This window comes from Oncorhynchus mykiss, chromosome 5 (assembly GCF_013265735.2).
Source record: "Oncorhynchus mykiss isolate Arlee chromosome 5, USDA_OmykA_1.1, whole genome shotgun sequence".
Classification (NCBI taxonomy): domain Eukaryota; kingdom Metazoa; phylum Chordata; class Actinopteri; order Salmoniformes; family Salmonidae; genus Oncorhynchus; species Oncorhynchus mykiss.
The window spans coordinates 44,670,287-44,691,942 of record NC_048569.1 but is presented as its reverse complement, the minus strand read 5'-3'; the positions used below and the strand labels follow the sequence as shown (position 1 = coordinate 44,691,942).

The window sequence follows — 21,656 nt, the reverse complement described above, 5'->3', positions numbered from 1 at the left end:
CGCAATGTAGAATTTATTTGGGGAAACAGACGTGTTTTGTACGTCAATGTTTAAACTGTTAAAGCCACAGTTGCCAACAGTTTTTATACAATAAATGCATTAAACAGTTGGTTTGTGCAGTGGAGAGAGGTGAATAGAGGGAGAACACTACAATACCCAGAAGCTCTCCCATCTACAGTAGTCCCTCTTGAGTCTTGTAAAAAAAAACTTTAGACTACTACTGAGAAGGAAGCAGAGGAGACATGCATTCTATTGGACATGCATTCTAAGTGGTACAGTATGCCAGAATGGATATCGGAACTCAGCCACAGACTACACTATAATGTGCTTAGAATGCATGTCTAATACAGTGTCTGAGAGTGAGACTACACAGAGGTGGAAAGCTGTATCTCATCTATACTGAGGTTTAATAGTCCACACCAGGGTTTCCCCAACTGGTGGCCTTGCGGGGTGATTTTACTTGGCCCCCCAAAGTTTTCTGACCAAATTTTTGTTCTTCTTGTTGGACATAAAATACCATAAAAACACCAGCAAATCAGCTCCAAGTGATTGTACTTCTGGAAATCTGTTCCAAAGTATCCCCCCCCCCCACACACACATAATAGAGAGACATACTGTAATGTGATCGTATACAAGGTTTGAAATGATTATGTTTTAGTCAAATATTATATCTGTTTGGGCTTCTTGCTGTCAATGTGCAGTGTTAAGACAGCGATGACAAGTCTCTCTCAAAATCTGTCCTAACTTGGGCATGCATGGCAGCAAGAGACTGGAGAGTAGTTTACACTCAGTGGAATGCTCTTATGTACACAAGCGATGTTTCTCTCTGGGCCACGTGGCTCAAGGGGTTGGTTGGTTAGGGGGTGAAGAGAGGAATGGGTTGGGGGGGGGGGGGGTGTAGAGCGAGAAAGCTCTGCTCTGGTCTGTCTGGGGTAGGATGTAAAAGGAACACCAAGGTGAGGGATCATGCAGCACTGGTCTGACTGTAGTTCTCGGTGTGTGTGTGTGTGTGTGTTTTGTTGTCCTGTACCTTGCACGGCCGGGGCGATGGAGTTGAGTACCTGGAAGGTTGAGCTGACGTTGGTACATACCCCAGAGATGTACGTCTGCTGACCACACATGTAGCCGTACTGGGGACCACAAGCCTGGACGAAAATAGTACACACACACACACACACACACACACGCGCGCGTCACGGCGGAATCTGAAATAAGGTCATTAGGACATTCCCCCTGAAACTTTTTGAAGAAGCGGCGCTAACGTTACCTCATCATGAGACCATGAACGCTACACACACATGCTCACTGGGTTAACCTGGACTCAAAGTAACTGACTCTCCGAAGTACAGTATCGGATAGGCTAGGACTCTCTAGTCAACAGTCCTTATATGAGCAGTGAGGTACAAGCCCAGTGAAGTGGCAGAGGGGGAAAGTTCTGGTCAGATCCGGGCTTTGTAATGTATATCTTATGTCATCATTATAAATACTCAGACCCATTCTTCTAGACAGAGAGAGACACACAGAGAGAGAGACACAGAGAGAGAGACAGAGAGAGAGAGAGAGAGAGAGAGAGTGTGTGCCACAGGAGGTTGGTGGCACCTTAATTGGGGAGGACGGGCTTGTGGTAATGGCTGGAGTAAGTGGAATGGCGTCGAATACATCAAACCCATTCCATTCGATCGTTTCCAGCCATTATTATGAGCCGTCCTCCCCTCAGCAGCCTCCACTGGCGTGGGGGTGTGATATATATGTCAACTCTACATATAGTAAACAACCGTACTGCCTCTTGCAGTCCAGGGCTGACATCTAGATTTCCACATGGCCTCTTACCAGAAAGCCTCCTTGAGGGTTGGTAACCAGCGTCGTTCCCATGGTCATGTTATCCTTGACTTCGTGTAAGTTAGGAATTGTTGTGTTTTCTGGGAAAATATGAAATAAATAAAGAAAGAAAGAGTCCTTGAAGAGAAAGAACAGCTGGTCAAATTCCTCTGTCCATTTTCCCATAGGCAGAAAGTCAGACTACCCTTCCAGAACCATGGAACTCTCCGGACCTCACTTTTAACGATGTGCACTACTGAAATGTAGCTATTTTATTTACCTCAGATAATTATGCATAGGCTATAGGCTATTTCTAACCGTCTTTACCGGTAAAAGCATACACGCACCTTTTGTATTCCAGCATAAATACTGTAGCGTAGTTAGCAGCGTGTGCTGAATTTGTCCTGTGTGGTTGTAAGATAATGGCTCTGGCTACACCGGGGTTGTGGGTTCAATTCCGACTGGGGGGGTCACAAATACTCAAATGTATGTGAATACACTGTTGTAAGTCTCTTTGGCTAAAAAGGGTCTGCTAAATGGCATTCTATGTATAATTCAAATGTGCTCTCTGTCTAGAAGCATTTTTCAAAGATGTCTTATGGGGAATCATGCAGGCTAATCTCATAATGTCCTCTCTCTGTACTCATAATTCACGTCACGTCCAGTGACCGCAGAACAACGCACGGCCCTGTCAAGCTGTAGTATAATACAGTCATTGTCAGGCTCACACTGTATTTGACCAGATTGTATGGTGGACAAATATTCTTATAATTTTACCGGAGAAAATTACAAAAGATAAACTTTATATAAAAAAATAAATACATAAACAATAGGTATAAACATCAAAATGCTTAACAAACAACAGCTAATGTCAACAAAATGTGTTGCAGAATTTGAATACATCCCCAAAATGAATAGATTTTTGTTCCACTAAATTGATAAATCCTAATTCATCTCAACCCTGCCTTTTGGGAGTGAGTCAGTATCAGGGTTGGGGGTGAATTCCATTTCAATTTAGTCAATTCGGGTTCACTTCCTTAAATCGACTTTATTGAAATGGAATTGACCCCCAACCCTGTTCAGTATCGAGCCATCAGAAGCCCCGAGGCATGGTGAACGACGCGCATGCAGCAGAGGCGGCATGCGGGTTATCTGGTTAGCATGATATAATTATGAGTGAATGAGATGAGACATTCAAATCCTGTTTATGTGGTGTCTTCCTGTGCTGCTGCTTTGGCTCACGTCCTGTCCAGCACACAAGGCAGGGAGTCCCAGACCAGCACACTGGACGATGCGAGGCTGTGTGTTTGGTTGCTAAAACCTCAACTCAGACGCAGTTAATAGAGGGAGTATCAATAGCAATCCCATGCAACCCACATATGCAAACACATACACACACTGTAAACGAGGGCTCACCAGGCAGCTCCAGTTTGATACATTTAGGGTTTGGTCCTCGATCCACAGGGCATTTGTAGACATCTCCAGTCCGTTTGGCTGGCTGGCCGGCCAAGGGAGAACCGATAAGTACCCTTTAAAGACAGAAACAGGGGAAGAGGGTAGTATTCCATACCCACCCAGCATAAACATAAAAGCAACAACTAGAGTTCCTCTCAACGACCTAGCGTTGGGTTTTGTGTTTTCCCACGAAAAAGGCCATTTAAATGTATTACAAAAATGCTTGTTGTGCAGTGGAAAGTACACAATTTAGCACTTTACCCCTACTATGTTTACTCGTCATAACATTGTTTATGTATTTCTGAGCGAGTAACTCATGCTTTTACATCGGAGTACAGCTTGTTAGCTGGGCTCTGTTGTTGTGAGTGTAATCTGTGTGGTCCGGTGCTGGTTCTCTCTCACCCGAAATCTTGCGGGTACGATATAACGCTAAGCTGAGCTAGTTATCTGCTAGCACGTAAACAGTTCACCTAATTAACATTCCACTCTCCTAATGACCGCTGATCAACTAAAGAGGGTGCAACCAGCGGGAACACAATCAGTCATCATCTCAAAAGCTCACAGCTAAGTGACACACTGCACAGAGAACAGACATCTGTGCCTGATCCACACTGGGCCTGGCTCACTTTCAGCGACAGCACTCACTCTAAATGAGAGCCTTCAATTGGGGCCGTGCCATCTGTGATTGATAACTCTCCTCACATCTATAGTAACCCAGGTTAAGTGACACAGGCATCGAGACACAATCTCTCTCTCCCTTTGTCTCCAATGGAGGTTTCTGTGAATTACCAACCCAAATAAGGCTCTGTTCCAATATCCACACATACAGTGCCTTGCGAAAGTATTCGGCCCCCTTGAACTTTGCGACCTTTTGCCACATTTCAGGCTTCAAACATAAAGATATAAAACTTTTAAGTTATAAACTTTTAACTTATAAGTCTTTTTTTGTGAAGAATCAACAACAAGTGGGACACAATCACAAAAAAATACAGTTTTATATCTTTATGTTTGAAGCCTGAAATGTGGCAAAAGGTCGCAAAGTTCAAGGGGGCCGAATACTTTCGCAAGGCACTGTACATACTACTAGCATACTTTTCTTAGAATGAAGCTATGATATAGCCATGCATTCTAAGGTATGCTAGTATGTATAATGGAAGGATCATATCTTCATCAATCGTATACATAGGTATCTGGTTAATATAATTTAACTGGAACTATCAGCTTTCTTTACATTATCACTGTGTGAAATTGACAGTGTGAAAATGCCTTAAAGTGGTACGCCAGTATGGATATCGGAACATATAGCCCTCGTCACTCGTTACACAATGGTATCTGTGTATAAGTGAGAGTAACTGGGCCTATAGGAGCCTTATCTACACGAGAAAGCTGTGGGATCGTTCATCGTTCCTCATCACAGTTGCTCCTGCTGATTGGGAAGGACTAAATCACCGTAACTGATCCCATATGAGCTTAACAAGCCCATTCCAGCTGAATGTATGGGGATAGTGAGCTAGTTAGTTAGGGGCCAGGGTCACACTGTAAGGGACTCCAGTAGAGAACTATACAGACCGGCTGTCTCTCTGTCTGAGGTGGACTGTTCATTTCTCTAAATGAGGCAGATGTAGTTTACTAGCATGTAACAAAAAGGGGGATAGCGAGCTAGTTATTTAGGGGCCGGGATCACACTGTATGAGCCTCTAGTGGCGTAGTGTAGGGACCGGCTGTCTCTCTGTCTGTGGGGGACTGTACCTTTCTCTAAAGGGAGGCAGACTGAGTTAACTAGCATGTAAAAATGTGCTCCTTCACCAATTAAAAGAGGGCCCACAGACGTGTGGTTTCACAGTGCCTTTACTGGCAGACTGGGTGCATACTCTGGTGGGTTGTTTCCACTTAACAGGCGGCGGGAGGGGGGGGGGGGGCTCTTTATGAGATGGTGTTAAGCTGCAGGCCTAACTGATACACTTGGAGGGATGGAGGGAGGGACTCTTTATTTGAGCCAGTGTCTTGACCACAGGACTACACTCTTAGAAAAAAAAGGTGCTAAGTAGAACCATACAGGGTTCTTCAGTTTGTCCCCATTGGGGAACCCTTTTTGTGCTGGGCAGAACCCTTTGCAGAGGGTTCGACATAGAACCATCTATGAATGGTTCCACCAGCCTTATTAGTCTAATTATTATTATTATTATTACATTATTCTTTTCAATTATGTTCTGATTGAATCTCTTCAGTTTTTGTTGGAAAGGAATATATTGAACAAAAATATAAATGCAATATGCAACAATTTCAAAGATTTTACCGAGTTACAGTTTATGTAAGGAAATCAGTCAATTGAAATTAATTAATTAGGCCCTAATCTATGGATTCCACATGACTGGGCAGGGGCGCAGCCTTGGGTGGGCATAGGCCCACCCAGACTGGCCCACCCACTGGGGAGCAAGGCCCAGTCAATCAGAATTAGGTTTTAATACATACAGAAATACTCTTCAGTGTAATCAGCTATCCGGATGGCTGGCCTCAGACAATCTGGTGAAGAAGCCAGATGTGGAGGTCCTGAGCTGGCATGGTTACACATGGTCGTACTGCCAAGTTCTCTAAAACGACATTGGAGGCGGCTTATGATAGAGAAATGAACTTTCAATTCTCTGGCAACAGCTCTGGTGGACATTCCTGCAGTCAGCATGCCAATTGCACGCACCCACAAAACTTGTGTGACAAGTTTGCACATTTTAGAGTGGCCTTTTATTGTCTGCAGTACAAGGTGCACCTGTGTAGTGATCATGCTGTTTAATCAGCTTCTTGATATGCCACACCTGTCAGGTCGATGGATTATCTTGCCAATTGAGAAATGCTCATTAACAGGGATGTAAACACATTTGTACAAAAACATTTGAGAGAAATAAGCTTTTTGTGTGTATGGAACATTTCTGGGAAATGTTATTTCAGCTCATGAAATCATGCGACCAACACTTTACATGTTGCGTTTATATTTTTGTTTAGTATAGCTAGCTAAATCAACCATTAGCCACGCCATCAGAAGCTAAATAGAAGGCCTCCGCCATTCCACTGTATTAGGGCAGAACTTTGGAGTGACAGTGGAATCAACCAATCACTTTGTGTCAAGTATGGGTAGATGCAGCCCAATATGGCGACAGGAGTATGAGCGGGTTTGTCGGAAGGAGTGGGTGTATGGAAAGCAAATCAGCTAATTGAGCAGATTTGTTGCCGCTCAAGAACGTTTTGAGTGGCTGATTGGGCTGACGAGTCGATAAGCCGGCGACCAGTGCACCGGTCTGCCTGCCGAATTGAAGTGCTTTATACGGAGTATCACGGTAGTAGTAGTTGTACATTTCGATTGGGAAATGCTTAGACTAATGGTTGTGTTTTTGTAGGCTACCATAGGTTGTGTAAGCAATGTGGTTATGGTTGTTGGTAGCATTATCCGTGTTGGTGCCTATGTCTCCCCTTATTAATAGTGAGCGTGCAACTTTCAAACAACCACCCCCACTCTTCCCTACCAGCGAACCAAGGAAATTCTGACGAGCGCGACAAGGGTTTAGGATGTTTTTCAACGAAAGTAAAGAACAGTAATGTTACGAGTAAAGTAGGAAGCGCAGGTTAATAGGCGATAAGATATTCATGTTTGGCGAAAGGAGCGTACGTACGGTATTTGGCCTGGCAAAGTGGTTTTATATGCTGATTGAACGGAAGCTGTTTAAGCTGTATGATTTCCTCTGCTGGTCTCGAGAAGAAATGACGAGTACAAATTGTCCGAGACCGAGTCAAGGCCGAGTAAAAATGTATCCGACACTCGAGACCCAAGTATTATATGGTTCTATGCAGAACCCTTCTTGACTTCCAAAGAATATTCAAAAGAACCCTTCCAAAAACGGTTCTTATGTAAAGGGTTCTAGATAAAACCATGTGCCTTACAAATACAAAACAATTTGTTGTGATTTTGGTAAAGATGTTTGAAAATAGTAGAAACAGTCAACATTACAGGGAGGGACCCATGAGTCATGTAATGCAGTCAGTATTTTAAGATATCTCAATGTTGAAGTTGTCTTGTTAACAGGAAACCAAGCTACTGTCAGGGTTGGGGTCAATTCCATTTAAATTCCAGTCAATTCAGAAAGTGACCAATTCCAATTTGAAATGCTACCAATTGAAAATCATTGAAGAGAATTGGAATTTGAATGCCATTAAAAGTCCAAAAATGGATGTAGCAACTGATTGCCCCTTAAATACTTTGAGCATTTCATTGAGCCTGCCTCGAGTGCCAGATGGGCAGAGTTTGCTTTTTACACCTTTGGGACTATTCCATTGGTTCCATCAAGATAAATCAAGGGCAGCTTAAGTATTTCAAAGAAAACTATCACTATGTGAACCCGGGGCTTGGTGGATGATAACATGAGTTGACTCACCATTTCCCTTCACTGTTCTCAAACTGCTGGACTGAGTATCCAAACATGTCCTCCAGCGAACCATGGAAATTCAGCCCATTCTTGTCATCCACGTTAAAGGAGAACACACACGGTAGCAACGCTGCAAGAAGATTAAACTGGTGTTACTACAGAGCAATCAAACATGTCTCATTGGAGAAAAGATCTATAAGCTTTTAACAAGTATAATGTTAATAAATTGTGTAATTTTGTAAAACAAAATATTGCAGTATCAACGAGTTCGTTCATATTTACAGAGAAGTTATTGGCAAGCAGAAAAATAAGATATGCATAAATAGTTATACAATATGTTTCAGGAAACAAACAAGAAGCAATAAAAAGCCAGTTGCACAAATACAAACTGTTTACTTTCCCCACTTTTTTTTAATATAACTTTTGTTTTATAAAACGTGTTCCATGGGTTAACTTTTTTTTATTATTGTATATTGTTGCTATGGCGATACAAATGTAATGTTTGTCGTGCAAATAAAGCATTGTGCATTGAATTGTTTAGAATACAAAAGGTGCTAGGGATGGGAGTCAAATATGGAAATCATAACCCTATCTACTGTACAGAGAGTGCCCTTCCAGTGTCAAAAGAAGCCAGAGCAATGTCATCATAAGAGAATAATGTCTGTCAGAGACCCCCTCTACCTCCATTGACCATTAACATCTGACTTTCTAGGACCCTCAAACTCAACTCTGGATGTCGAAGCCAGTTCCACTGCATTTTTTCCCCCATTGGAACCGATTTAGAACAAGGACACCAGGTGGGTGCAATTAACAGGTAGACCAGCAGGATCCGGACCCCATAGGGCACGAGTTGAATACCCCTTGCTCTAGCACAATGACTTCTTCTCCAGACCCCATCCTCAGTCTGCTGAGATCCTGAACTAAAATACATAGTCGCTAAATATCTAAATGTAGACCTCAACGACATCTCATTGCCTTTTCATTTTTTGTGAATTTCACAGTGTCACGACTTCTGCCGAAGTCGGTTCCTCTCCTTGTTCGGGCGGTGTTCGGCGGTCGACGTCACCGGCCTTCTAGCCATCACCGATCCATTTTTCTTGTTCCATTTGTTTTGTCTTGTCTTCACTCACCTGGTTTCAATTCCCTAATTACATGTTGTATATTTTCCCTCTGTTTTCCCCCCCATGTCCTTGTCGGGAATTGTTTATTGTAAGTACGTGTGCTTTCTGTGACTGATGCGAGACGAGTTTTGTGCCCATGTGTTTTGTTATTTTTGTATGCCGGTAGTGATGTACATTAAACGGCTCCGGCTATTAACCAAGTTCTGCTCTCCTGCGTTTGACTTCCCTGCCACCAGTTACGCACCCTTGACACAGAGTATTGTATTAAATTCCCGGATTTGTGAGGGAGACTTTAGGATTAGCATCTCACTGCAACGTGGGCCAAGAAACAGGTTAGTAGGGGTGACGAAACACGAAGACCAAACACAGTAACTCACAGAGGACACTTGTCCTCTAATGAGTATGATTGAACATCCCACAGCCAAACATCCCAATAACATACTGTAGTAGCCTACAGTATATGGAGATCAGATGTGGGAGTATACTACGCTTGGAGTTGGACACAGACACATGCAGGAAGCCTTCCCAGCAAACCCAGGAACATTCCCTGGACATTAGTTGAAATTCCCATTATGTTCTAGTTAGGGTTTTATCTATCATTAAGATAACGTCCCAAAACATTCAAATAATGTTTTTCATGACAAAATGTTTTTATCCTTTCAGAAAGCGTTTCAAATTAAATATTCTTGGAAAGTTCTCAACATTCACTAATATGTTGTGCAACGTCTGTAACAACCACCACAGAACATTTCCCTATGATTCTTATTAGGTTTCCAGGTAATGTAATAACACAATATCCTAGCAATGGTTTTAGAACATACTGCCGCAAAAGAAAATGTGGGAGCAATAGGAATGGTTCTGAGAAAACATTACAGCAATGTTCTCCTAATGTTCCCACAACCTTGAAATATTCGGGGAATCTTTAAAGAACAGACCAAATGTGTTCTGGGAACGTTCTTGCAACATCAGGTGAATGTTTTATACAAACATTATATAATCACCAGCACAACTGGACAGTTTTTATGTTATTAGAACTTTTTGGGGCAACCTAATGAATGTTCTGGGAACATTCACAGAACCCATTTTGGTTTGCTGGGTTAGTCCATGATGTATTTGTAACAGACAAACAGAAGCAAACAGAGGGATCAGTGTACTGTACAGCACTCTACTCTAGTGGGTGTCGCAGAGCAGACATGGTTAATATGAATGGTTCATGTGCAACCAGTTAGTCACAGGCTTTCCTTACAAAGCTCACGGTATGTACTGTAAGTGTTCCCATTCCCAGGCCACTCTCCAGTTCCAGTGCTTCATCTACTTTGGTGGCGCACATTCTGTCCAACAGGCCTTTTATAGGGGCCTCTTAATTAAACATATTAAGTGGTCTGTACACTGCAGCCACTCAGACACCATGGCCCTTCCTCCAAAACGAGTCATTCTCGTTGCACCACCTCTTCTCTTTCCTGATTGTGAATGCTCCCAACTCCCTGAGACCAAACGAGACGTGGTTGCTCATCGGTCTCCGTTTTTCTTTGCATCATCACCACCACCACCTCTGTCCTGAGTTTGAGTGGTTATCTTAGGGAGCAACTTTGTTTGAGAAGGAGCTGTACTTTGCACCAGCTTTGTTCTGTCCTGAGTCTATCCTGTCATTCAGTATGTTGCGGACAGGACACCAGACAGGACATGGATGGTCATCAGTCTTGGTTTTCTTTGCATCACCTCTGTGAATACAGTACATCCCTATGACACGACTGGACACGGTTGGTCTTATAATCAGGCTCCGTTTTCTTGGCATCACCTCTGTCCCAGTCTCACAAAACCAGACTTCCTCCCTTACTGTAGCTCGGAAGCAAGTCGGTTCCGTATGCAATTAGCCTGGGGACGAGGAGAACAGTTTGAATGGCCCTGCCTGTAGTCATCATGGATGTGGATGTTCATCAGTCTCTGTTTTGCTAGAGACCTGTTCTTTGCACCACCCCTGTCTGACCTGAATGCCCCTGTGAACATCAGCACGGATATTATGGCTGGTCATCATCGGTCTCTGTTGTCTTTGGGAGTAGACGTTTTATTTGGGGGGTATGAGATGATTTGGGAGCTGGATACACATGATGAGCTTCCTCTGCAATCTCCGATGTGGCTTGTAAACAACAGACTTTGGCGGCATCCCAAATGACACCCTATTCCCTACATGGTGCCCTACTTTTGAGAAGGGCCCATAGGACTCTAGTCAAAAGTATTTCACTACATAGGGAATAGGGTGCCATTTGGGACGCAGAAAATGTGTGTTGTTTACAAGCCACATCGGAGACTGCAGAGGAATCCAGCTCCCAAATCGTCGGGCCAAAGACGGCCAAAAGGCACAGATATACCCTGAAGTGGCTCCCAGAATAACCAATCTCATATCCATCGTCTCTGGACACTGAGCACAGGATGGAGGAGTAAGTCATTTACACATCCCATAATCAAATAAGACACGGGATGCAGGTTACACGGTGATAGGGCCTAACAGCCTAGTGCCACCCCCCAAGCTCACAAACAGATCTTCACCAAATGAAAGACGTGTGGTGGATAACATGTTGGATAACATTTGAGGACGTTTGTGGACAACAATGCTCTTGATTGAGTAAAAGCTTTAAAAGGTAGAAGACACGCAGGCTGGGACGTAACTACTTAAGAGGCCCCCGAAGTCCGGGCCCTCGGTCATTTTAAAATAAACAAATGTATGTTGTACACAATAAAGAAAGTCAATTACGGGTCAACGTCTAAATAATTCTCCCAGGTTGGATCAAAGCTCAGAACGCTTATACTCTTGATCTGACTGAGTTCTAATCGTGCCTGCCTCTTTGCGAATAATTGGAATCATGAACAATGGTTTGTTCGTTATGTTCGCCTGCATCCCCCAGATTTGCCTCCCGGATTTGCCTTTTTACAAGCACATTCAAACGGCTAACTCAACCTCTCGCGACACAGGCCGAGGGCCTGAGACGTGAAACGAACTACCCCAGCTCGGACTCGGCTCAAGTAGGCAACTAGAGACGCTGTTGACAGTGTGTTTGCGAGATGCCAGACTAAAGGCCATTTTTAAAACCATCCCATGATCCTGACTTGTCTACCAGCATAGGTTAGTACAGTGGTTCCCAAACGTGGGGTTGGGGCCCCATGTGTCGTCCCGTAAGAAAACCTATACTAATCTTATCAAACAAGTTAGCAATGGGGAAAAAAACATGTTTCAATATGAACAGCTTTCCCCTATAGGCCTCCATTAAAATGCATTCAAAATGCAAAAAATACAATTATAAACATTGTTCGTCTTACCTCGATCGCCCACCGGAGTTTATAGTTTGCCCATTACCCACCTTTTTTTACCACTACATCACTGATATTAATACAGAATGGTAAGTAATACTCTAACATTTCACGTGAATGTAATAATACAATCATCTGTGTGCGGAGCTTGATTAGTAATGCCTAGGAATACAAATGTGAGCGCTATGTGATTTGAGAAAAGTTGATTGATTTGATTTGAGAAAAAATGATTTTATGCAATTCATCATTACAACTGACTGAACAGCTACAGCTAATAGGCAATGTATTTGTAGATCGACTGAGGTGAATGAACCTACAGCAGCCAAGATGATAGTGGCTGGGGTTATTTTTGCTTGTTTTTGATCTTCTCCAAATATCATTTGTAAGTTTTTTTTTTATTATTGTTTAGTAATAAAGTAAAGGAGCTTCAACTTTTTTTAATTATGAGAGGGAAATAACACCAAAGAGTGCCTTCCGATTGAACTAAAGTTATTAAACTTGTGCAAAAGCTCTACACATTGATTTAACTATGTGAATGCTATATTTACAGATATCATGGCACCGCCAACAACTGCTGCTGAGTTGAAATTCTTGAAACAAGTGTGGTCCAAACTTGTTAAACGAATGTCAATCAGCACCGCTAACGGCATTGATGTTAAAACTTTACTTAGTTTAAAATTGACTTAGTTGTTTTCTTACTTAGGGACAGTGAACGTCAATAAACATTTAAAAAAACAACTGCATCATTGGCAAATACAATTTTTTTTCAGCAAACATAATATCTATGTTTCTTAGACCTATGTTTCTTATTTCATGGGGAGGTTTATATCTTAATTTGAAAAGGTACACAGATGACATGGTAAAATATGTTGTTCTGTCAACCCTGTTATCTAAGTGTCAACCCTGTTACGGGCTAACTAAATGTGTACTGAAATGAATGCACAATTATTACATTTACAATTCGTGTTAGTCTCAATGTGTAGAAAATAATGAGAACATCATTCATGCCAACAATTTGACATATAAATTGCAAACTACATTAGGTATCATTGTAAAATGTGGGTTAACATTATCTTTGTTATTTTATACATTTTTTATTTAACCTTTAATTAACGAGGCAAGTCAGTTAAGAACAAATTCTTATTTACAATGACGGCCAGTGGGTTAACTGCCTTGTTCAGGGGCAGAACGACAGATTTTTACCTTGTCAGCTCGGAGATTTGATCTAGCAACCTTTTGGTTACTAGTCCAACTCTCTAACCACTAGGCTCGCTGACGCACAAATATGTGAGTTTATTTGTACAAGGGATAAGGGATTTAGCTCAAACATGCTTTTAAATAATAGTTAGGCAGTTACATACAGTGCCTTAGGAAAGTATGGATTAAATAACAAAAAAACTCAGCAATCTACACACAATACGCCATAATGACAAAGTGAAAGTTTTTAGAAGTTTTTGCAAATTTATTAAATAAAAAAAACAGAAATACCTTATTTACGTAAGTATTCAGACTCTTTGCTATGAGACTCGAAATTGAGCTCAGGTTTCCATTGATCATCCTCCACAACTTCAATGGCGTCCACTTGTGGTAAATTCAATTGATTGGACATGATTTGGAAAAACACACACCCAAGAAGACTAGATGCTGTAATCGCTGCCAAAGGTGCTTCTACAAAGTACTGAGTAAAGGGTCTGAGTACTTATGTAAATGTGATTTCAGTTTTTTAATTTGTAATACATTTGTAAATATTTCTGTATAATGTTTTTGCTTTGTCATTATGGGGTATTGTGTGTACTGTAGATTGATGTAGAAATACATTTTAAATTCATTTTAGAGTAAGGCTGTAACGTAACAACATGTGGAAAAAGTCAAGAGGGTGGTGGGCCATGTTATAACTGATCCTATATCAGCATCTGACATTTGACCCTCCCAGGTAGTTCTCTCTGGTCACCAAATCAGTTCAGGCTAGCGATGAGGTGTGCCTTGATAATTGGATAAAACTTATTCTAAATCAGTCGTCTGGCAGAGGTGCTGCTGGTCCACTCCAACATATGGAGCAGTCAAACTTTTCAATGTCTGGCATTTCACCCTCCTAAGCAGCTGATGGTCACTAACTCAGTTCAGGCTAAGAAAGACTGATGTGATAAAAACTGATACTAAATCAGTTGGCTCGTGTTTGACCCATCCGACCAGTGGAAAGGATTCAGATACGTCAGCAGCACACTGCTCTGCTCTTTAATGAGATGGATTCCGTCTCAGCCGGACTCTGTTCCATTTGTTGGCATGGAGTGGCTTCAACCTCTGCTGCGCTCACTATGTTGTCAGCAATTAATCTATTTGCTTAGTCACTGTTTGATGGTTATGTAATTAAGCTACAAAGTCATCTCTACTCATAGATGTGGCTATTTATCTATAGGCCCTCGTCAATCTCTAAGTAAAGTAATTGGGTGTGTGTGTAGGTTGTACTATCCGTTTTAATATGCAATGAAGACTGGGCTGAGTAAACATAAGCTGACTCCTGTGGGTCAAGTCAAGTGTTAGCTGGAATGTGTGTAGGCAGAGGATGCTGTACATTAAACATGGACAACAATGGAAACCATACCGTAACATAATGCCTCAATTGAATGTCAATTGAAACCTCTCAGATTGACTTATTCATTCAATTGGGACTATTCCCATTCATTCACTGTGTGTGGATGTAAATGTATATCGAGTCCACAGAGATGCCTTCCATATCCGATTCCATATTGGAACTGGAACTTCCAGATGTATTCCTTTGAGTGCTGATTTTTATTGGTCCGAAACAAGGAATAGGAATACAAGTCGCCGCCCCCGGAATGACATAATACTCCCTGCCGGTTGTCAAGGCTTTCATCCCAGAATCCCCCCTCCAATCAGGGGGACCGGGGTCGACTCCAAACTCCCCATCCATCCCCAATTATGTTCTATCACACACCCACACCCTATTCCAAACCCACATCCAAACATTCACAACAGATGCATGCTCAAAAAGTGCTGATCAGCGGAGCTAACTTACAGCACACAGCTGGGCCCTAGGCAGTCTAAAGGGAGCTGTGCTTGAATAGACATTTCACGGAGAGACTAAAAATACATCCCCCTCGTGATGTTACAGGGTTCACATCCTCTATCTCCCCATAGGCAACCTAAAGCAAATAGTCATGAATGTAATTTGAGAGAGTCAGTGGGCAGCAAGGTTTGTGAGTAAACGGTCCATGGTCCACAATAAAATGTCGACGGTAAATTGATTTATAAACCATACCCATACTGTAGCAGATCGTCCCATATGTGGTGCCAATGTGTAGACGATAAAACAATATACTGCATAAGCTTTGTTATCTCTGCGTGTACAATGTTGCAGTGGGCTTATCGAGGTTTGGCGGACAACATGGGATGAGGGAAAGAGAAGAACAGTTATAATTTCTGCGTGGCGATGGCAGATGAAGGGGATTACATGTAAATAAACAATAACTAACTAACGTACTTATTCTTTATCCTTTTATTGAATGATATAGTAACGTTTTACAAGCCGTTTTTGATTTCATACCTTGCCCATTTTTATGGTCCATTTCACCAAGCCTCAGAGCAATAACAACCCACTTGGGATGCACTAAGCTGTTTCCTTTCCCTGCTAGACTGAAATACGTTGTAATGATCTGTACAACACACTGCATGATGCTCTGTTCTACACAGTAACACTGCTAAGTATAGCATATAGACAGACAATGGGACGAATTCTCTCAGAAGAGAGTGTATCAGAAGGCATCGGATGTCCAGCTTCTGCCCTGATACTCGATATGGAAATGTCAGGGCTTTCTCACATGATAGAGAGAGGAGAGAGGGAGAGAGAACCCCCAAATCCTCCTGGGCTAACAGGAATCTTTCACAGCAGCCCTGATCTCGGCTCAGGACATTATCCAGCTCACTTCCCAACGCTGAAATTGAATTGGAAACGGATGTGCCAAGGAGAATGAGAAGATACATACACACACACACACACACACACACACACAAAACGCCACTTGGGATGCACTACGTAAGACCTTCAAACAGGTCAACATTCACAAGGCCGCAGGGCCAGACGGATTACCAGGACTTGTACTCCGAGCATGCGCTGACCAACTGGGAAGTGTCTTCACTGACATTTTCAAACTGTCCCGGACTGAGTCTGTAATACCAGCCTGTTTCAAGCAGACCACCACAGTCCCTCTGCACCAAGAGCACTAAGGTAACCTCTCTGAATGACTACCGACCCGTAGCACTCACGTCTGTAGCCATGAAGTGCTTTGAAAGGCTGGTCAAGGCCCACATCAACAACATTATCCCAGAAACCCTAGACCCACTCCAATTTGCATACCGGCCCAACAGATCCACAGATGATGCAATCTCCATTGCACTCCACACCGCCCTTTCCCACCTGGACAAAAGGAACACCTATGTGAGAATGCTATTCATTGACTACAGCTCAGAGTTCAACACCATAGTGCCCTCAAAGCTCATCACTAAGCTAAGGACCATGGGACTAAACACCTCCCTCCGCAACTGGATCCTGAACTTTCTGACGGGCCGCCCCCAAGTGGTAAGGGGAGGTAACAACACAGCCGCCATGCTGATCCTCAACACGGAGACCACTCAGAGGTGCGTGCTCAGTCCCCTCCTGTACTCACTGTCCACTCATGACTGCATGGCCAGGCATGACTCCAAAACCATTATTACGTTTACCGATGACACAGCAGTGGTAGCACAACAGTGGTAACTTTGCCTGCTCACCTCCAACGATGAGACAGCCTATAGGGAGGAGGTCAGAGACCTGGCCTTGTGGTGCCAGAATAAGAACTTTTCCCCCAACGCGATCAAAACAAAAGGAGATGATTGTGGACTACAGGAAAAGGAGGACCGAGCACACCACCATTCTCATTGACAGTTTACACACTGATTTGGTGAGTGAGTTTAATAGGAAGTGCATTGGAGATGGTACCCACTGTGACTATTAAAACCTACCCTAACCAGAAACAGTGGATAGATGGCGGCATTCGCGCAAAACTGAAAGAGCGAACCACCGCATTTAACCTTGGAAAGATGATTGAAAATATGGCTGAATATAAACAGTGTAGCTATTCCCTCCACAAGGCAATCAAACAAGCGAAATGTCGGTATAGAGACAAAGTGTAGTCGCAATTCAACAGGCTCATACACGAGACCTATGTGGCAGGGTCTGCAGGCAATTACAGACTACAAAAAGAAAACCAGCCATGTCACGGACACAGACGTCTTGCTTCCAGACAAACTAAACACCTTCTTTGCCCGCTTTGAGGATAATACAGTGTAACCGACGCGGCCCGCTACCAAGGACTGCGGGCCTCTCCTCTCCTTCTCCGTGGCAGACGTGAGTAAGACATTTAAACATGTTAACCCTAGCCGCATCCTCGGAGCATGCGCAGACCAGCTGGCTGATGTGCCATTACATGGGCTTGCTCCTACCTATCTCTCTGATTTGGTCCTGCTGTACATACCTACACGTATGCTACGGTCACAAAACGCAGGCCTCCTAATTGTCCCTAGAATTTCTAAGCAAACAGCTGGAGTCAGGGCTTTCTCCTATAGAGCTCCATTTTTATGGAATGGTCTGCCTACCCATGTGAGAGACGCAAACTCGGTCTCAACCTTTAAGTCTTTACTTAAAAAAAATAAAACATTTAGAGTGTGGATCAGCTTAATATTGCGGAAAGAATGTTGCTTCCAATGTAATTGTCTGCATCATTTCCAATCCCCCATATTTTTTCGGTAAATATATACAGTGGGGCAAAAAAGTATTTAGTCAGCCACCAATTGTGTAAGTTCTCCCACTTAAAAGGATGAGAGAGGCCTGTAACACCAACTATGACAGACAAAACGAGGAAAAAAAATGCAGAAAATCACATTGTAGGATTTTTAATGAATTTATTTGCAAATGATGGTGGAAAATAAGTATTTGGTCACCTACAAACAAGTAAGATTTCTGGCTCTCACAGACCTGTAAATTCTTCTTTAAGAGGCTCCTCTGTCCTCCACTCGTTACCTGTATTAATGGCACCTGTTTGAACTTGTTATCAGTATATAAGACACCTGTCCACAAACTCAAACAGTCACACTCCAAACTCCATTATGGCCAAGACCAAAGAGCTGTCAAAGGACACCAGAAACAAAATTGTAGACCTGCACCAGGCTGGGAAGACTGAATCTGCAATAGGTAAGCAGCTTGGTTTGAAGAAATCAACTGTGGGAGCAATTATTGGGAAATGGAAGACATACTGATAATCTCCCTCGATCTGGGGCTCCACGCAAGATCTCACCCTGTGGGGTCAAAATGATCACAAGAACGGTGAGCAAAAATCCCAGAACCACACGGTGGGACCTAGTGAATGACCTGCAGACAGCTGGGACCAAAGTAACAAAGCCTACCATCAGTAACACACTGCGCCGCCAGGGACTCAAATCCTGCAGTGCCAGACGTGTCCCCCTGCTTAAGCCAGTACATGTCCAGGCCCGTCTGAAGTTTGCTAGAGAGCATTTGGATGATCCAGAAGAAGATTGGGAGAATGTCATATGGTCAGATGAAACCAAAATATAACTTTTTGGTAAAAACTTGTCGTGTTTGGAGGACAAATAATGCTGAGTTGCATCCAAAGAACACCATACCTACTGTGAAGCATGGGGGTGGAAACATCATGCTTTGGGGTTGTTTATCTGCAAAGGGACCAGGACGACTGATCCGTGTAAAGGAAAGAATGAATGGGGCCATGTATCGTGAGATTTTGAGTGAAAACCTCCTTCCATCAGCAAGGGCATTGAAGATGAATCGTGGCTGGGTCTTTCAGCATGACAATGATCCCAAACACACCGCCCGGGCAACGAAGGAGTGGCTTCGTACGAAGCATTTCAAGGTCCTGGAGTGGCCTAGCCAGTCTCCAGATCTCAACCCCATAGAAAATCTTTGGAGGGAGTTGAAAGTCCGTGTTGCCCAGCAACAGCCCCAAAACTTCACTGCTCTAGAGGAGATCTGCATGGAGGAATGAGCCAAAATACCAGCAACAGTGTGTGAAAACCTTGTGAAGACTTACAGAAAACGTTTGACCTCTGTCATTGCCAACAAACGGTATATAACAATGTATTGAGATAAACTTTTGTTATTGACCAAATACTTATTTTCCACCATATTTTGCAAATAAATTCATTAAAAATCCTACAATGTGATTTTCTGGATTTTATTTTCTTATTTTGTCTGTCATAGTTGAAGTGATGATGAAAATTACAGGCCTCTCTCATCTTTTTAAGTGGGAGAACTTGCACAATTGGTGGCTGACTAAATACTTTTTTGCCCCACTGTATATCCATACACGCATGCATATATATACACATATATACATACACATACTTATATAGACATACATACTTTTTAAAGAATATACCTTTATTATTTTTCCCCGCAAACCCTTCCGCCGATCCCCCAATTGTAGTAAACTAATAAACACTTCTGCTTCTACCTTCAATCCATACATACTCATCTCTTCAGTGGGTCATATGATTGAGTGTAGTCTGGCCCAGGAGTGTGAAGGTGAACGGAAAGGCTCTGGAGCAACGAACCGCCCTTGCTGTCTCTGCCTGGCCGGTTCCCCTCTTTCCGCTGGGATTCTCTGCCTCTAACCCTATTACAGGGGCTGAGTCACTGGCTTACTAGGGCTCTTTCATACCGTCCCTAGGAGGGGTGCGTCACTTGAGTGGGTTGAGTCACTGATGTGATCTTCCTGTCTGGCTTGGCGCCCCCCCTTGGGTTGTGCCGTGGCGGAGAACTTTGTGGGCTATACTCGGCCTTGTCTCAGGATGGTAAATTGGTGGTTGAAGATATCCCTCTAGTGGTGTGGGGGCTGTGCTTTGGCAAAGTGGGTGGGGTTGTATCTTTCCTGTTTGGCCCTGTCCGGGGGTGTCCTCGGATGGAGCCACAGTGTCTCCTGAGCCCTCCTGTCTCAACCTCCAGTATTTATGCTGCAGTAGTTTATGTGTCGGGGGGCTAGGGTCAGTTTGTTATATCTGGAGTACTTCTCCTGTCCTATCTGGTGTCCTGTGTGAATTTAAAGTATGCTCTCTCTAATTCTCTCTTTCTCTCTTTCTTTCTCTCTCTCGGAGGACCTGAGCCCTAGGACCATGCCTCAGGACTACCTGACATGATGACTCCTTGCTGTCCCCAGTCCACCTGGCTGTGCTGCTGCTCCAGTTTCAACTGTTCTGCCTGTGATTATTATTATTTGACCATGCTGGTCATTTATGAACATTTGAACATCTTGGCCATGTTCTGTTACAATCTCCACCTGGCACAGCCAGAAGAGGACTGGCCACCCCACATAGCCTGGTTCCTCTCTAGGTTTCTTCCTAGGTTTTGGCCTTTCTAGGGAGTTTTTCCTAGCCACTGTGCTTCTACACCTGCATTGCTTGCTGTTTGGGGTTTTAGGCTGGGTTTCTGTACAGCACTTTGAGATATCAGCTGATGTACGAAGGGCTATACAAATAAATTTGATTTGATTTGATTTACCGACATATTCCATCGCTCCCTATCCCAGTCTGCTGTCCCCACATGCTTCAAGATGGCCACCATTGTTCCTGTACCGAAGAAGGAAAAGATAACTGAACTAAATTACTATTGCCCCGTAGCACTAACTTCTGTCATCATGAAGTGCTTTGAGAAACTAGTCAAGGATCATATCACCTCCACCTTACCTGCCACCCTAGACCCACTTCAGTTTGCATACTGCCCCAACAGGTCCACAGACGATGCAATCGCCATCACACTGCACAATGCCCTATCCCATCTGGACAAGAGGAATACCTACAGTATGTAAGAATGCCGTTCATTGACTACAGCTCAGCATTCACCACCATAGTACCCTCCAAGCTCATCATTAAGCTTGAGGCTCTGGGTCTCAATCCCGCCCTGTGCCCTGGACTTTCTGATGGGCCGCCCCCAGGTGGCCAGGTGGTGAAGGCAGGAAACAACATCTCCACTTCGATGATCCTCAACAATGGGGCCCCACAAGGGTGCGTGCTCAGCCCCCTCCTGTACTCCCTGTTCACCCATGACTGCGTGGCCATGCACGTCTCCAGCTCTATCATCAAGTTTGCAGATGACACAACAGTAGTGGGCTTGATTACCAACAACGACGAGACAGCCTACAGGGAGGAGGTGAGGGCACTCGGAATGTGGTGTCAGGAAAATAACCTCTCACTCAACGTCAACAAAGGAGATGATCGTGGACTTCAGGAAACAGCAGAGGGAGCAACCCCTCTATCCACTTTGACGGGACAGCAGTGGAGAAGGTGAAAAGTTTTAAGTTCCTCGGCGTACACATCACGAACAAACTGAAAAAGTCCACCCACAGAGACAGTGTGGTGAAGAAGGCGCTGTTCCAAGCCATCACAAACTTTTACAGATGCACAATTGAGAGCATCCTATTGGGCTGTACACCTACAGCACCTGATGTCACAGGAAGGCCAA

The 21,656-nt window shown here is 43.5% G+C and overlaps 1 protein-coding gene and 1 long non-coding RNA gene across 3 annotated transcripts in view; one reads left to right on the top strand and one right to left on the bottom strand.

The window, feature by feature from the left end:
- The window catches only part of itga1 (integrin, alpha 1), a 73,317-nt gene that overhangs the window by 25,515 nt on the left and 26,146 nt on the right, over positions 1 to 21,656 (bottom strand). For both annotated transcript variants that reach the window (XM_036977634.1, XM_036977635.1), the window contains exons 2-5: positions 7,695 to 7,815; positions 3,235 to 3,347; positions 1,831 to 1,919; positions 1,031 to 1,145 (exon numbers count right to left, since the gene is read on the bottom strand). In XM_036977634.1, the coding sequence (XP_036833529.1) occupies positions 1,031 to 1,145; positions 1,831 to 1,919; positions 3,235 to 3,347; positions 7,695 to 7,815 (438 nt within the window). The remainder of the gene's footprint in view (positions 1 to 1,030; positions 1,146 to 1,830; positions 1,920 to 3,234; positions 3,348 to 7,694; positions 7,816 to 21,656) is intronic.
- Positions 6,404 to 9,001, top strand: LOC118964612. Its single transcript, XR_005051745.1, has 3 exons — positions 6,404 to 6,602; positions 8,398 to 8,482; positions 8,687 to 9,001. It is a non-coding gene; the product is annotated as an uncharacterized LOC118964612 (long non-coding RNA).